The 17,647-nt window shown below is 38.6% G+C and overlaps 1 protein-coding gene across 2 annotated transcripts in view; it reads left to right on the forward strand.

Moving 5' to 3' along the window:
• Nucleotides 1-17,647, forward strand: part of znf710b (zinc finger protein 710b) — a 19,900-nt gene continuing 2,253 nt past the window's right edge. The window contains exons 1-4 of one of the 2 annotated variants that reach the window (XM_079842377.1): nucleotides 1-188; nucleotides 14,652-16,187; nucleotides 17,139-17,330; nucleotides 17,415-17,586. In XM_079842377.1, coding sequence (XP_079698503.1) covers nucleotides 14,694-16,187; nucleotides 17,139-17,330; nucleotides 17,415-17,586 — 1,858 coding nt within the window. In that variant the 5' untranslated portion in view covers nucleotides 1-188; nucleotides 14,652-14,693. Of the gene's footprint in view, nucleotides 189-9,131; nucleotides 9,458-14,651; nucleotides 16,188-17,138; nucleotides 17,331-17,414; nucleotides 17,587-17,647 lie in introns of those variants that run through there. The other variant, XM_079842376.1, reaches the window with a different exon arrangement.

Raw genomic sequence — 17,647 nt, forward strand, 5'->3', positions numbered from 1 at the left:
ACTTGTGACAGCGAGGAGGAGCCCGGGCTGTTTATTCGTTCACGTCACTCTTTCTCTCATTCCCTTCTTCCTTCCTTCCTTCCTTCCTGCCGAACACAGAGAACCAGACCAGCAACAATTCAAACTAGAAAGCGACATTCAAATCTTCCAAAGTGTTTTCTACGTATACACCCGATTTTTGGAGCGTGGTAAGTTCGACAACGGTCCGTTCATTATTGCCATAGAAACAGAAAACGAAACTGATCGAATAACCCCCGAAAAAAAGCCCGGCTGTCCCACTGTCTATCCCAGCGAAACTCACCGATTTGTGTATAACTGGCCTCAAAATATAATGTGCACTCTGAACTGGATGCTGATATTTACATTTCCGCTTTTCATCTGACATCTACATTACGATTTGCGCTCGTATTTGCGAGGAAGCGATTCCGTATTTAGGTCATTTCATAGAGCCAAAATGTCGCGGTTTCTCTTTACTTCCACATTCTCTCATGGCACAAACAGATGGCGTCGGGAGGGGAATGGAGGGAGTGAAAAAGAGCCGCATAAACGAATAGAGCAGGCCACACTCGCCTTTGGTTAGCCTAGCTCACTGTATGACCGGAGCAAAACTTAAGACAGGCCCATCCTCGTGCAGACTGGATTCAAGTTTCCCTCTCTGAAGTTTCTTTTCACAACTCTTTACATTTGGACTGAATGTAGCTGCTGATGCTGAAGAATGTGGGGAAGTTTTAAGATGTAGCTAGCCGGCTAGTGAATTTGCGGGGGATTTGTCGTAGTGTGGTTCATGGGTATTCGTTGCCATATTTATTTTAAAGATAGTGAGTGAGTGAATATGTTAAACACCGATGATCACTGGAATTGTTTGTCAACATCTCTGAGAGCAGGTCAGGTGCATAATTGTCACGCGTCTTCAGATCTGATGTTCTGTGTGCTGAAAGAACATCATAGTTCTTTTACCATCTGGGGGACAGTTTATGCATCTCATGTGTTCAGACTCACCTTGGATGAAGCTTGTGTAAATTTGACTTTTGAAGACGATGCTGTCCAAATATGGAGTGTATGGTTGAAGTATATTAATGTATAGGTCTATGAAGTGCATGTTTTTTAAGTGATAGACCAATATGAAGATGTTTTAGGCCAATAAATTACTATACCTACTTCGGATCCATTCACACCAAGTATGATATTTATCACATGCATTTGTCCTCTGCGCTTAGACAATATCATTCCTTTGTTTCGTTAAAGGCCGTTCTCACGATAAGTGAGACAATAAGTATAAAGTTTAATTAAGTATATTGGCTAAGTATAAGTATTAAGTTGTATTAATCAGTCTGAAGGGCCCATTCACACCAAGGATGATAACTAATGTTAATGATAAAGATTTTTTTAAAGAAGTTTTAAAAACCGTTCAACATTTTTAAAGAATATAGTGGAGTCCAGATATCAACAATAATGGACAGAGGAGCGATATCGTTGGAATCACTTTCAAAAATGATTTTTTTCTAGCTGACGACCGCTTAAAAACATTGACAGCCAATCAGAATCCACCTGAAGACAAAGAAAATGCTGCACGTGCTTATAATAAACAGTTTGTTATCGTTCACTAGTGTGGACTCTAATATAGTTATAGCTAGTTCCCTTTCAATATCGGTCTTTTAACGTTGCGTCATCTGTGACACTATGGGAAACAAGCTCCCGTCCTCCCTTCAGGCGCCAACGATCTTGTCACGCTTGGAGCACCTGGTGAGCATTGGACAAGGGGGTAATCCAGCACCCGGAAAGCATACCTTCTATAGGGGCAGCCATTGCTAACCAAGCCATCACCTGCTGTTAGCATCCCATTGACTTCCATTCATTTTGGCGTCAATTTGACAGCGAATATCTTTACATCTGAGGCGTTTAAAGACTCCATTTGATCATTGTTTATTTCTAAAGAAACACGACAATGTATAAAAGGCTCCATTACCTTGTAGCTTACACTATCGACCCGTAGAAGCCATTTTTGTAAAAAAATAGGCTAACGATTGCGTCATAACCACGCGACTCTCGGCGCGCAGTAGAGAAATTGCTGTATAGACAGGAGGAGAAGCTCGCAGGCAATCTTTTACTGTCTATGAGGCAATTGGGGGGACGTGGAGGCATAAAGTCCGTTAAAGTTAAGGGAGAAGCATGTCGAGAAGACCATAGAGAGCCAAAAGCAACGGGACAAAATATTTCAACGTGATTCAGATTTCACTTTGCACAACTACTAGAAGACTTGCCACTGGCGGACAGGTTGCTCACGTCACATCTACGTCGTAAAGCTCAGTCTGAGGCTGCGCAGTACGCTCAGCCATCAGGAAGTGAGTGCTTCTACATGACTTCAATTTTTCTCCGTGAAGTCTATGGGGTCGCTGTGTCCATTTCTTTTACTGACTATGGCATTGAACATGCTGTTGGCCAATTCAGTGGATTGGTCTGCTAGCCCCGTAGATGAATCCCTAACCCACCACAGGGACACTGGATATGCGGAGGAGGAGCTCTTCTGCGTGATTTCTAAAGCATTGAAGGAAATTAAAACTGGAGTGGTCCTGCCCTGTGGGGTACTAAGATGACTGCACTATGGGCAGTTTGGTTGTGCTGGACTGCCACCTCTGGCTGACTCTCAAGGTGTTTCTCAATGTCAAGGATCCTTCCTCTGCAGGATTGGTCCATCCAAGTCACTTCTTTCAGAGGCTAGGCGAGGCTCCTCTTTAGCATTCGGAGAACAAGTAAATGGAACAGGCTAGCAAGTGCACATAATTGCCTCATTACGTCAGTGAAAAGGTCCGTTAGCCATCAATAACGTCATTTGTATAATATCAATACGGTTGTAATTGGTACTGGCATTTAAAAGTTAAACTTTACTTATATTTACTATGGTTATAACAAATGTTTGGTAACATAAATACTTACACTTGAAAGCATATTGCCCCGTTAACGCTCAGACTCCGGCAACGTCCGATATTTTGTATTTTTTGAACAAGATAGCAAAGCTGCGCGCATAGGATTGTGGGTGATTTGAGAACGCTAAGTGCGCGAAGTCTACTCGTATGCATCCTTTCCTGTATATGGCATATTTTTCGAACGAAGACTCAGACCTTGGTTGAAATTCCGAGGATCCTCGACATTGGAACAGCCCTTCGACGGACGTCGATGACGTAGCATCCTCGGAATTCTGGCTTCCGAGGATCCTTCCTTGACATTGAGAAACGCCTTCAGTGATGTGAATGCAGCGGAGAAAGCTGTCCTTCTTAACGCCTTTGTGAACCCCTCTGGATTATTTGGTAGCTCAGTGGAGACCTTTGCAGAGCGCTTCACAGAGGCTTAAAAACAGTCGATTAAACATTTCATACCAAAGTGCGCCGGAGCCCTTCCTCCCTTACGCTCTCGCTCGTTATCTGCGCAGCGTTCCTCGTCCCGACCGCTGCCATCTCCCACTTCAGCTTCACACAAGGAGCCAGAGTCTTTGATGTGTCCCAAGGACTCGTAGCCCAAACATCATACCTTCACGAAGCGTCAAGGTCCTCCCTTGATATGATATTGTTAGAATCACTTTTAGAACGATTTTACCCAGCCCGAGAACGGAAAAAACATTGACAGCCAATCAGATTCCATCCTGCTGTAACAAGCTCGAGCATTTAAAAGGAAAGACAAGCATGCACTTGTCTAAAAGAACAATATCGTCCTCTAGTGTGGATGCTAATATAGTTATATATCTTTATATTTATCGTTCTTGGTGTGAGCGGCCCTTACAGTGGCCATGGAAGTTTTGCCGTTTTTTAACCAGGTGCTCTACTGCATTTGTCATAGCAAAGCAGCGCTGATGCTTCCGCTGCTTAGCCGGCCCATTTACTCTGAACCCCTGAAACGCCAGTGTGTAACTAGGTCCGGTAGTTCTGCATGTTAGCACCAGAGAGATACTTTCGTAAGACATGTGCTGCTTTGCAACTTGTGATTAAATATATCTTCTAATGCAGTATTCCTACTGTGAGATACTGTGCATTAGCTCCGGTTGTGCTGAGCACCCTTCGCAGTAACATGGCTTGAGCACGTTACCCATAGCATCACAGATGATGCAACTGTGAGATTACTGATGATGGTAATCTCTGGTTACTGTTACTTGGTTCCCTGAAATGAAGGAACGAGATGTTGGATTCTTGCAGTGTTACTACAATGCTCAGGGTTTTTTTCGTTAGTGGCTTATTTAGTCAAACGATTCTGAGGAAATGTCATTCAGTGCCTCAATATATAGGAGGTGTTCCCGCCTCTAATTTACCTGCTTGAATGTCATTGGCTATTTCAATCAGGCTTCAGGATTTCTAGGAGAAAGGTGTTTCTCCTAACCAGAGACGTTATATTTTATAATTATAGTTATCGTTATAGTTATTGTTCTTCATGTGCTGGGCCTTAAATCTATGATAATTGGAGAGTCCAAACCACAGCTATGACGGTAACGATACAGAGTAATTATATAATTGGAATCACTTTAAGACAATTTTTTTAAAATCTGATGAACGAAAAAAGCATTGACAGCCAATAAGAACCAACCTGCAGCACATGCTTATAATAAACAGAATGTTATTGTCCGTTAGTATAGTTATCAGTATGGTTATCTTTATAGTTATCAGTGTTGGGGCGAACAGGTTTTTATCGTTATAGTTGAGTTTAGAACAATTATTAAAGTTTTATAGTTGTTGTATACCCTCTTTGATGTGAATGGGTGGTTCACTATTTAAAATGATGTAAATAGCAATGCTTGATATAGTACAGTATATTTCAGCAATTGGTCACTCTGCTATCTAGATAGTGGTGTCGGTAATTGAAAAACCCATGTCAGTCCACCAGTGTGTTTTTTTTACACATATAAATAGTAATGAACAGGTTTGATGAGGCAATGTAGGCCTACAGATGTCAGTTAAGGTTACACAAGGTGAATAATTTATTTTTTCTTAAAAAAATTAAAATAAAATAATCTTAGCTCTTTTAAAGTAAGTTGATGAGAGATGTGGGAAGCATTTGTTTTAATGCTGTAAAATCGCCCAGTCCGTTTTCCTCTATCACGCACTCCTTAGTGACATAATCAGTGTTTCACCCAGGTATCTGTAGATGAGAATGATATTTGTGGTTTTATTGCCATTATAACCTTCACAAATCTAAAAGTCAATCTTTATAAAAGTAGCTCTACTTGAGATGCTTTAGCTGGGAAAGATGGTAATTGAATTCTTGTATATGTTTCTACTTGCTTGCTTGATGTAATGCTCTTATTAGGGATGCACAATATATCGACCAAAATATTGGTACTGGCCAATATATGTTGATTTTTTTTTTATGTTATCATTAAAGGCCCGATAAGAAAATTTGGCTGATACATTAAAGCAGATAAATAATGGATTATTTCCTCCAGCTGATGCACTTTGTACACCATGCTGGTTTTGAATTGCTTGAAATATTAGAATCACTTCAAAAAGGAAGATAAATGTAACAAATTAGATAAGTTAAGTGCAGCATATAAATTACATCAAATTATAAGGAGAACATTATAATTGTGTGCTTGGGACATGGCTTTTTATGGCGAAACTTGTCTTTTTGTAATCAGGCTCTCAAAAATTATATAAAATTTGGATTAAGATTTATCGGCCAATATATTGGTTATTGGCTTGCAAATATAAAGAGTTATCGGTATCGGCCAAAATGTTCATATCGGTGCATCCCTAACTCATATTTGTGCTGTTGTTGAAATTTTGTCTAAAAATACACATTGTTTTCTTATAAAAAATAATGGCACAATTTGTAGATGCAAAAAAGTGCAGATGCCCTTCATGTGCTTGATGAAGCATGAAAGAAGATAAACCACAAATCTGTACTATATTTGTGAAAAATATAGCTGTAGTTTAGACTGAGCTTTAATCACTGTCACCGTTTAAAGACTTTGCTGCATGGGACAACTTTTATATTGTAATTCTTGCTTCGTTATAATGTAAACATTATTACGTGATGCTTCTGTAGCTTGACTGACCTAGATGCTATTGGAAACAGTCCAGTGAATCACGCCACAGTGGTCTTTATCTGGGTATTACATGCTGTACCTTTGCTGCTCTGAAAACTCTCTAAGTGCAGTCAGGAAAAGCAATCATTCCCTTTGTGTGGTCAATCCAAAATCGTTTTCTGTTTGCATGTGGCTAGCATCTATATTGGTTTTACGTTTGAGACAACAAAGACAATGGCAGAGGAGCAAAAATAGCACATGAATGATTTTTATTTCCATAATTTTCTTTTAAAAAACGTCCGAGTGATAGTGTTGTTACAAGGTTTTTAGTGGAGGTGTTAGTGCAGGGATTGTTCTGTCCTTGCTATTCAAGATTAACTTAAAAGTAGTTTAGATGGTGGCTAATACTGTTTTATTTGTTGGATTCCTGCTTCTACGTAGTGTTTGTAATTAATTAGTTGTCTTTTGCCAGTGCTTACGATTTACAAAAGTATACAAGACAGTTCTGCTACACATTTTGTCAAAACAAGAGTTATAGGCTGAAATCAGGCCTCTTATTGTGATCTGTGACAGATGGGTTTAGCTGTAATCAGATTTAGAGAAATGTGAATGGATTTGAAAATCTATATACATTTTTTTTTGTCAGTTCTAGTGATGATGTAGTAACTGTGTTTTGACTAGAGTAGAAATGCAGCATTGGGTAATGCTAAACACTTAATATCAAGACATTTCATCTGCATATTAACTGTCAAAACATTGCTCATATTTGATTTGTATCTTGTGATTGTGCTTGCTGAATATTATTCAACTTCTTTGCACACTTGAATTCATAACATTGTACCAAATTCCTTGGTATATTTCTGAGATGTGCAGACCTTTCTCTGGGGAGACTCTTTCAATCTTTCTCTCTCTTCCTTCCCTTCCCCAAATGTTTTGAATTCTCTCTCCTTTCCCATTTGTTCCCATTTAGTACCCACACAACACACACCGAGTTAACTTTTTCTCTTTATTTACTTTTTTCCTCCATCGTTCTCTTTTGCTGTGATTCTCTCTCTTTCTGTATCTTTCTCCCTCCTCTCTCTCTCTCTCTCTCTCTCTCTCTCCCCTCCCTCTCCTGTTCTCTTTATCTCCTCCCCTCTCTCCCTCGATTGCTCTCTCACCATTTGCTCTCTCACAATACCCCCCTCCCTCTCTCCCTCCTCACTGGCAAAGGCTTCTCTTCTCCTCCCTCATCCCTCCATTTTCTCTTCTTTCACAATCCTTCTCTCTCTCAGCCATTTTAAATGGAGGTATATCTACTGATCTTGAATCCATTAAAAAGCAATACTCGCACAATAATTGTGAATTAATGTTGAAATAAGGTGTAATTATATCCTACAGTTCTAAATGAACTTTAATCACTAATGAACAATGGGCCTCATTCATGAAACACAAGCAGAATGAATTTCTGTGTGGATGAATGGTTCATAAAACCTTTATACATAAATTGCGCTTTCAAAAGTGCTTTCATGAATCTGAGTGCAAAACCATATTCATAATTATGTATATATAGTTTTGTAATTAAATTCAAACTAAACAATGCACACTGATTAGTTGTGACTTTGTCTGCGTCCAAAAGCTTAAAAATGCTGCCTTCAGAAGATGCATTCCAAGGTAAGGTAAGGCATCAAGGGACGTCAGAATCCAACGTTAGCTTAACTTCCTGTCTCTTGAGATTCCTTCACCTGACCCGATTTTTGAAGGCAGCATAGACGTATCCTTTGCGTATTGATATCCCAGAGTCCTGTGCGTTCCATCCTGTAACAATTAAGTTAAAAAATCAAGATGGCTTCTAAAAGTTGCTGTTGGTCGTCAGTTTGTGTGTAAATGTACGTTTTTGACCAACGTTTTCCACTATCTGTGTCATTTCTAGCGAGAAATCACTATTGGACTAATTAAATATTCACTTAGTTATCACAAAAGCTCTCTCTATTTTGTTGTAGATCATTTAAACTGTTATTCTGCCTCAGAAGTCTGTTTCGTGAGGTACCTTAGCGCCTGCAAAGTCAATTAGCATGGCTTCTCCTACCTTATTGCTTATTTGTTTACTTATTGTGGTTTGAATTTAACTGGATGTCATAAAGTGCCTATCAAAATCTACATCCTGTTATTAGTGATGTTATGTTGAAGCTGCGATGTAACAAATGTAGCAACAGATATTTTCTTCTCTATTGTGATGGACATCCGAGTAAAATGGATAATCAAAAAGAAGTGTGGTGGGGATTTGGTTAAATTCATTGATTGTTTATTGTTTGGAGATCTGAATGCAAGCCTGAGGTTTATTGTATGAAAAGGGGCGGGTTTATGCAGACCAAATGATTGGAGAAGTCCAGTATGCGTCACCAGAGAAAAGTCTGTTATTTCATTGGAAATCCTTAACAATGAGATCAATAACATGCATTTTGATTTTCCATTTCATATTGACTTCATTTTTGTTTTCGTGTACCTGGAAGTACCTTTTGAATGTGTGTGACAGTCATGTAGTAAAGGCATATGAAAAACAGGGAAGCTTAAATGCATCATAAAAAAATGGATACTCATATGTGAGACCATAAATGCACATCACATAGTGTCTGCTGAGCATTAAAACAGAGACATGCTGAACGCTCCTGTTTCTCAGAGTCAGCGCACAGGCCAAAAGGTCCTCGTCTGGCAAACTCTCTCAGATGCATGTATGCTCTCTCAGCCTCTGTTCTGTCAGCCTGCTAGACAAAACTTGAACCTGTCTGATGGTTTTCTTTTTTCCACCTGCTTATGCATATCCATTTTGTACTCCTCTTTAATTTGATATCATATCCGGATTGTTTTCTAGAATGTCTTCTGTATTTGACTTTCTTGCAGCTCGCTTGTTTTTACGCTCTGTCAAACACATCTTCTCTTTGTGTGCTCACAGTGATGTACATATATGCCTATGTCTTTATAGCTGAGCTCACAATTTTTTCACAGCATGAATGTTTGTGTTCTCAAACGTGTTTCGCAAGTGTATGCAAGAGAGAATGTCTGAGTGAGACAGTTGGAGAGGGTAAGAGGAAGAGAAAGAAAGAAAGAAAGAAAGAAAGGAAGAAAAAGAAAGAAAGAAAAAGAGGGGGAGGGAGGGAGTGAGGGAAAAGAGCACTGTATGTGTGTGTGTGCTTGCTTGCGCCAAAGAGAGAGAGACAGAAAGAGAGAGAGAGAGAGAGGGGAGTGGGGGAGGGGAAAGCAGAGAGAGAAAAAGAGGGAGAGAGGAAAAAGAGAGCACACATACACAGAGAACAGAGAGAGAGTACGAGAAACACAGAGGAGAGAGTGTCTGTTTTGGTCCAGAGAACATATAATGTATGAAGGGGAGGGCAGCGGGTGAATTTGAACCTGTGACTCTGCCTCAGGATGAGATCTCTCAAACACCTGAAGCCACAGACCAAGAAAAATGTGGTGAGTTCCCCTCGCAACTGCTCCGATGCCTTCTGAGGGCTCAGTTTGTTTTGCAGATTGTTTGTGTGTGTGTGTGTGTGTGTGTGTGTGTGTGTGTGTGTGTGTGTGTGTGTGGGTTCACTAAACCGGATGGCCCAATTGAGTGGTCTGATCAAACGGCTCAACATATTTTTGTATAGTGTATATCTGATTGATTCTTGTTTTTAATTACCGCAATGTTTTATTTGGGGATTTTTAAAAATGTATTATTTGATCAGTTTTGAAATTCATCATAGTGTTTCAGCTGCTTTCAGTCTCCGTTGTCTCTCTTACACCCTAATCCTTCATCTTGCCTGTCTTTCATTTTTTTCCAGTCTCTTTCTATTTCTTTCTCACTCACTCTCTTTCTTGCTTGCTTTCACTCACTCACCCAGCCACTCTCTGCCCCTCCCTCTCTTTTTCTACTCCTCTTTCTGTTAACTCACTCATTAAGTTGGCTTGAGAAAGCCAACTTACTGAAATCCTATTTAAACTTATTATTATTTTTATGACCCAAAATTTTCTGACTGCTACTCCTTAGCTGACTTAGTGTGCTATATCTTTTCAGACTGATTTGAATTACGGTTTTCCTAAAAATTAATATTAAATAGGCCTATCATAAAAATCCCATAGACTTTCATTGACCAAAGCAGGGCTTAAAAACGGATAAAAAATCAATCGGTTCACTCCGAGCAGAATCGATATTTTAACGTTTTCGTTTTTGCGTTCCTCATTAAACATTACTGTTCCGAAAACGGTTTGATTTAAAAAAAAAAAAACGGTTAATAACATTATTTTAATTTAGCCTATACTTTAAATAAATATGTATAAATAAGGACTTATTTTCACTCAATAATAATATAACGCATGGTAATTAAACTTGAATAATTATTTCATAACATTTTTAAAACCACAACAGAAATACATGCATTAATTACAAAGCATAAACAGCGGAACAAATATTGACCTGTTTTAATGGAGCTGAAAGTGGCCCTCATATGCCTATTCTTTTCAGAAGAGTGATAACATTCTTTGTACATAACTTTTTTTTCAACACAACTTGTTTTAAAAATTGCAATAATAAATAAACTGGATAACCATTGCTCTTTTAATGCACTGTCAACTGGTAATTTCAAAGCAAACACTGCGCAACACGTCCTTGCATCATAATCAAATTCAGTCAGCTAATAAAGCTTGATCATTTAATGCAATATAACATACCATTAAAAGCATCAACCGTCAACATTGACCTGTCCTGTATTGGCAATCTGAAAGACTATAGGAAAAATGTTTGATAGATGCTAGTAACCTACTTGGATAGGCTTAAACGAAATCCACAAACTAGCCTAAATCAGACTATTTGAGCTCAAAGTCCGTACTGCTTATGCGCTTTCATTGTAGACCTCAGTGGGGAAAGAAATGTCTACTTGAGGCATGAAAATGCGCGCTCTACACTGACTTGCGTACTGGTAGATTCATAGATGATGGTGCGCGGGCATTTCACTCACGCTTGATCCGTCAACGCCACATGCTGTACTACTCTGTTCATTATTGGTCACTGCCAAATTTAAATATTAAAGAGAACGATAAAATAACGTTATTAACCGGTTAATGGTCATTTCAAATGAACGTTTCTGTTCAGAACGATTCCAATTGATTTTGATTTCGTTTTTGTTCCTCTTAAAATTTCGTTCGTTTCCGGTTTTCGTTCCTGGTTTCCGTTTTCGTTCCTTGAACCGGTTCAGAGCCCTGGACCAAAGGTTCATGACTGTTTGAACTGTTTAACTTAAACTGCTAGAAGCCATTGATACTCAATTAAGCTTTAAACTACCTATCTTCTTTCTAACTAATAACTAATCTATCTATCTATATATCTATCTATAAACTGTTTTTATCTATCTATATATCTTCAACCTTTTTCTATTTATCTATCTCTTTCTAACTAATCTATATTTCTTTCTAACTAATCTTTCTTTCTAACTAATCCATCTTTCTTTCTTTCTTTCTTTCTTTCTTTCTTTCTAACTAATCTTTCTTTCTTTCTTTCTAACTAATCCATCTTTCTTTCTAACTAATCCATCTTTCTTTCTTTCTTTCTTTCTTTCTTTCTTTCTTTCTTTCTTTCTTTCTTTCTTTCTTTCTTTCTTTCTTTCTTTCTTTCTTTCTTTCTTTCTCTCTTTCTTTCTTTCTTTCTTTCTTTCTTTCTCTCTTTCTTTCTTTCTCTCTTTCTTTCTCACTTTCTTTCTTTCTTTCTTTCTTTCTTTCTTTCTTTCTTTCTTTCTTTCTTTCTTTCTTTCTTTCTTTCTTTCTTTCTTTCTTTCTTTCTTTCTTTCTAACTAATCCATCTTTCTTTCTTTCTTACTAATCCTTCTTTCTTTCTTTCTTTCTTTCTAACTAACTAATCTTTCTTTTTTTCTTTCTAACTAATCCATCTTTCTTTCTTTCTTACTAATCCTTCTTTCTAACTAATCCATCTTTCTTTCTTTCTTTCTTTCTTTCTTTCTTTCTTTCTTTCTTTCTTTCTTTCTTTCTTTCTTTCTTTCTCTCTTTCTTTCTTTCTTTCTTTCTTTCTTTCTTTCTTTCTTTCTTTCTTTCTTTCTTTCTTTCTCTCTTTCTTTCTTTCTTTCTTTCTTTCTTTCTTTCTTTCTTTCTTTCTTTCTTTCTTTCTCTCTTTCTTTCTTTCTCTCTTTCTTTCTCACTTTCTTTCTTTCTTTCTTTCTTTCTTTCTTTCTTTCTTTCTTTCTTTCTTTCTTTCTTTCTTTCTCTCTTTCTTTCTAACTAATCCATCTTTCTTTCTTTCTTACTAATCCTTCTTTCTTTCTTTCTTTCTTTCTAACTAACTAATCTTTCTTTTTTCTTTCTAACTAATCTTTCTTTTTTTCTTTCTAACTAATCCATCTTTCTTTCTTTCTTTCTTACTAATCCTTCTTTCTAACTAATCCATCTTTCTTTCTTTCTTTCTTTCTTTCTTTCTTTCTTTCTTTCTTTCTTTCTTTCTTTCTTTCTTTCTTTCTTTCTTTCTTTCTTTCTTTCTAACTAATTAATCCATCTTTCTTTCTAACTCATTCATATTTCTTTCTTTCAACTAATCTATCAATCTAACTTTAAACTACTTTAAACTTCTAACTTCTTTAAACTTCTTCAAACTTTCTGGTCAGGCTTTCCCAAGCCAACTTAAAGTTTGTCTCAATAAACTTTGTTTTCTAGTTCTCCTTGCTGTCTGTCTGTCTTTCTTCATTCTCTTCCCCTTAATCTGTATAGTCTTTCACTGTCTTTTTAAAGATATATGGTTGTTCTTAAAATCTAGCACAGTCATCATTACATAATTACTTTTGTTAGATGATTTGCATGATGTTCAAGCAGAGTTTGGATTTTCTCAAAGTGTGGAATCCTCCTTAAAAAGAGTCACCTATCTGAGGGAATGAGGTTTTGTGTTAGTGAGTATGAATACTAGACAGCGCTGAGTGACTTTTAAAGGGAGAGTACAATGGAAGTCAATGCTAACCAAAACTGTTTGGTTACCACCATTCTTCAAAGTCATACGGGTTTGGAATGACATGAGGGTGATGACAATTCAAATGTTTGGGTAAAGTTTACATTTAAGCCAATCAAAGCAGTTTTTTTCTTAAAGGTTAAGTGTTTGTTTGTTTTTTTGCACCACTAGTGGCACCAAACAGAATCGCAATCGTTTGTTTTAACATGGCAACATCGGTTCAGCCGACGGTGTGATAAACCAGGTTTTTTATGAGGAAAAAGCTTTAACGGATCAAAATGTTTACCGATATAGGTGATGGAAATGGCAATTATTGATACATTTTGCAAATGGCGACAATCTTATTCCGTTTAACTTTAACGCATAACTTCTGTCAATACTTTAAATGTGGTCACATGACATAATTACCCATACCCACAACGTCCGCGTTTGTGGTTTTGTTCCTGTTAAAGCACCGTTTCTCTGTACTTCAAAGGTGCATTAAATCTATTATTTCATATTGTATATTAAATAAATAAAATAAATTTATAAAACATGTTTTTTTTTCTTGATTACACATCTTAATTTAATGTTTCAACAAGTTAAACAAGTTAAAATGTATTCGTTTTGTTTTGAAGAAAAAGTCAAATTGCATTCTGTACACTAAAATTTGTTTCAACTTAAAGTGTTTGTGCTGACTTAAATTTTAGTCAACTTAAAATGTGAAATATTAAATCTAAATAGTCTTTATAACTAAGTACAAAAAAAGAAACATGACACTTTGTTAATTAAAAATAATTGTATGTATACAATGTAATAATATACAATACAGTTTTGTTTCAAAATGGATGAGGAAAATATAACGCCTTGAAAATGTCTGCAGCTCGTAAAAAATAAAAATGGGTATAAATAAAATAGAAGTTTGTCTGTCAAACGAAGAAAGGCTGTTGAAGTTTCCAATACTGGCAAAAAGGTAACATTTCATGGTCAGAAGCTGGCTAATTGAGAAATGAAAATGACAAACATGACACTTGTTAATAAAATAATTTTATAAATATGTATTACTAGTTATGTATTATGTAATTATTATTAATATGTAACATAATTTTATCTGAAATAAACTAGGAAAATAAAGTGGGTTGAATCCAAAAAGCTCTAAACGAAATTTAGAATTGTTAAGACTGCATTAGTTAAGCTATATTGACCATTTAAAAAAAGTTAAATAAAGGCCTACACTATTAAAATGTTTAGGTTACAGCTGCATCTGTCTCTGAAAATGTTTTTGATTGATTAGATGTTTCTGAACTCTAAAACCAGAACAAATAACGATCGGAATATACTGTGCGTTCTTGGCCATGTCAAACAGCGACTGGCTTGACTGCATGTTCAAGGCTTACGTTAAAGTTTGTAGCTATGTGACCAAACATTTCACTGTACCAATCTTTTTTTTATGGACCCTAAAATGTTGCATATAGGACAAATTTTTTTTAGAGATGCAACAAAGCTTATGCAACAGTCACTTTGTCGATAACAAAACAGGCAAAAAATATCCAAGTAAACTTGGCTATGGTCACAATACCTTAACCGCACACAATATCTTAAGATAAAAGTTTGCAAATGATTTCAGGAAGTTTCAAACTAATAGAGAAACGGCATTTAGGCCTACTAAACTAATCTGCATGTGTTTATGTTTGTGCTCTACAGGAGGAGAAGACACAGCGGCTGGTCAGATGTTATTCTGAGGCCATGCACCAGCAGATGGACGCAGGCACACAGACAGACCCTGTGGTGGTCCTGTCGCTGGCCCAAGCTGCTGTGTTGGGACTCATCTCACAGACCGACGTCTTTGGCGCCACCATCGCCCCCAACGGCTTCTACACCGGAGACCCCAAAGAGTCCCCCGCTCCGCCAGGTGAGAGAATGGACTATGAGTACGCCGACCAGCTTATAGGCGCCAACGGCGACTATCTTGGAGAGAATTTAGGCGAGGATGGGCATATGCACTCCAGCTGTGCCGAGAGAAGGTGGCAGGGGCAACCTGAGAACAGCAAACCCCCTGTAGAGCACCAAGATATGGTGTTACATGTTAAAGGAGAGGCTGTGACCCCAGGTTTGCCCTCCTGCACTCACATGATGAATAACATGGTGCCCAGAGAAGGCATGCAGATGGTGGACCCCTCCAGCTACAGGGTCCTGCCCAAACCCCAACCCCAACCCAACAACTGCTGCTCCACCTGCGTCCGAGACCCCAAGAGTACGCATCCTCCGTCTGACCAACATTTACACCCTCATTCCCACAGCCACACACCTCATGAGGTGCCTTCACGCAACAGGAGCCACACACATGAAAAAGGAGTAGATGAGGTGACCGAGGACAGGGACAACGGAAGAAATGACATGGGGAAAGCAGGAAGTGGCGGCGAGGAAATCAGCAGCTATTTTCAGGCTAGTGAGGTCGGCTACGAGGGAGGCGAGATGGAAGGGGTCGGGGAGTTCGATGAGAACAGTGAGGGGATGTTCTGGGCAGAGCCCGTGGAAGGGGAGGCACCCCGTGGCCGCCGTATCGACCGGCTGGACATCAACATTCAGATCAACGAGTCGTACTGCGTGGACGTTGGCGAGGGCCTGAAGCGCTGGAAGTGCCGCATGTGTGAGAAGTCGTACACCTCCAAGTACAATCTGGTCACACATATCCTGGGCCACAATGGCATCAAGCCACATGCGTGTCCACACTGCGGCAAACTCTTTAAGCAACCCAGCCACCTACAGACGCACCTGCTGACACACCAGGGCACACGGCCACACAAGTGCACCGTGTGCAAGAAGGGCTTCACCCAGACCAGCCACCTGAAGCGCCACATGCTGCAGCACACCGACGTTAAGCCCTACAGTTGCCGTTTTTGTCGTCGTGGTTTTGCCTACCCAAGTGAACTCCGTGCTCACGAAGTAAAGCATGAACGAGGCCGGTGCCACGTCTGCTCGCAATGTGGCATGGAGTTTCCAACCTATGCCCACCTAAAGCGTCATCAGGTGAGCCACCAAGGACCTTCCACCTTCCAGTGTAGCCAGTGCAACAAGTCGTTCGCCTACCGCAGCCAGCTGCAGAATCACCTGCTGAAGCACCAAACGCAGCGCTCCTTCTCCTGCAGTCAGTGCGGCCTACAGTTTCTTCAACTGCATCAGCTACGCCAACACTCCCTAACACACAAGACAAACAAGCCTCAAGTCCGCGCTACCAAGGTACAGAGTGTATTATTGTGTTTATAAACAGCTGTATATCCTTGCTGCTGTTATATTAGTGTCTTTATGTTCTGTTATGGTTTGGTCACATACCTATGTGAACAATGATTGTATGATAGTCAAATTTCCAGAACTGTAAATCAGCCATCATTTTAATTATTGGTATTGGCTAATACTGGGTCATTCCAACCGTTTTACAATTTAGATCATCATCTAGCAGTAACGTAAAGGGATAGTGATAGATTACAGAAAACATTTAACTCTGTAGGGGTTAACCCATCGTTAACTGAGTGTACTCCTAGTTTACTTCACATTTAAAACTCTTTTGTGTAGTCCTAACGTTTCCAATCCAATTGTTAGTGTCTAACTTTTATTCTATAGAATATACACACACACACACAAAGTAGTGTAGATAATATTAGATAATAAGGTTTGAGTGATTTATCAACTATTTACTTGACTGTTTGCACTTTTAATTATCTGCCTTCGTTCTTTCTTCCTTTCACCTTTATTACAACCTCGTACTTTTCCCTAATGCAAGCCAATTTTACTGTCTACTGTTCTCTTTAACGCCTCCCATCTCTCTTACTCATTCAGTAAATGACTGGTAAAGGCCTCTTTTCTCTTTTTTCATCCCTCCATTTTCGTTTTGCTCAATTTCATTCTCAACCATTTTCGTTTGAACAATGCCCATTGTAGCACAAGATCTATCTAGCCAGCATTAGTACCTAATACAGTGTAAACACTGCAGTATAGTATTTCAGTTGATACCATAACAAATATTTAATACGTTTGCAAATTGTTTAGACTATTCACTGCTGTCAAAAACTTCAAAATGATTTAAAATGTATTCATTTGTAATGTATTTTCAATTTGCATCAAACCTTTTAGCACCTTTATGACCTTGCCATGGTTTATTTTAGTTGTTGGTTGTGCTTTTATCCCCATTAGGGAACAAAGGGGTTTAAGTGTGACGTATGTGCCCGAGAGTTTACCTTGTCTGCAAACCTAAAGCGGCACATGTTAATTCACGCCAGCGTCCGACCATTCCAGTGTCACGTGTGCTTCAAATCTTTCGTCCAGAAACAGACGCTCAAAACTCACATGATCGTACACCTGCCGGTGAAACCCTTCAAGTGCAAGGTTAGACTTAAAAGGCTCTTCACACCACCTCTTTGACACTTTTAACATCTGGTTTGTAAAGCTCTTTTGATTCATTTTCCACAGGTGTGCGGAAAGTCATTTAACCGAATGTACAACCTCCTGGGCCACATGCACCTCCACGCCGGTAGTAAACCCTTCAAGTGTGCATGCTGTTCGAGTAAATTTAACCTGAAGGGTAATCTTAGCAGACACATGAAGGTCAAACATGGAATGGACGTCTCCCCAGATGGACACGGTAAGAAGAATACAACAGTATTTAATCAACATGCTCTAATATGGCAGTTACACGTTTCTAA

This window comes from Gobio gobio (assembly GCF_949357685.1).
Source record: "Gobio gobio genome assembly, chromosome: 2".
Taxonomy (NCBI): Eukaryota; Metazoa; Chordata; class Actinopteri; order Cypriniformes; family Gobionidae; genus Gobio; species Gobio gobio.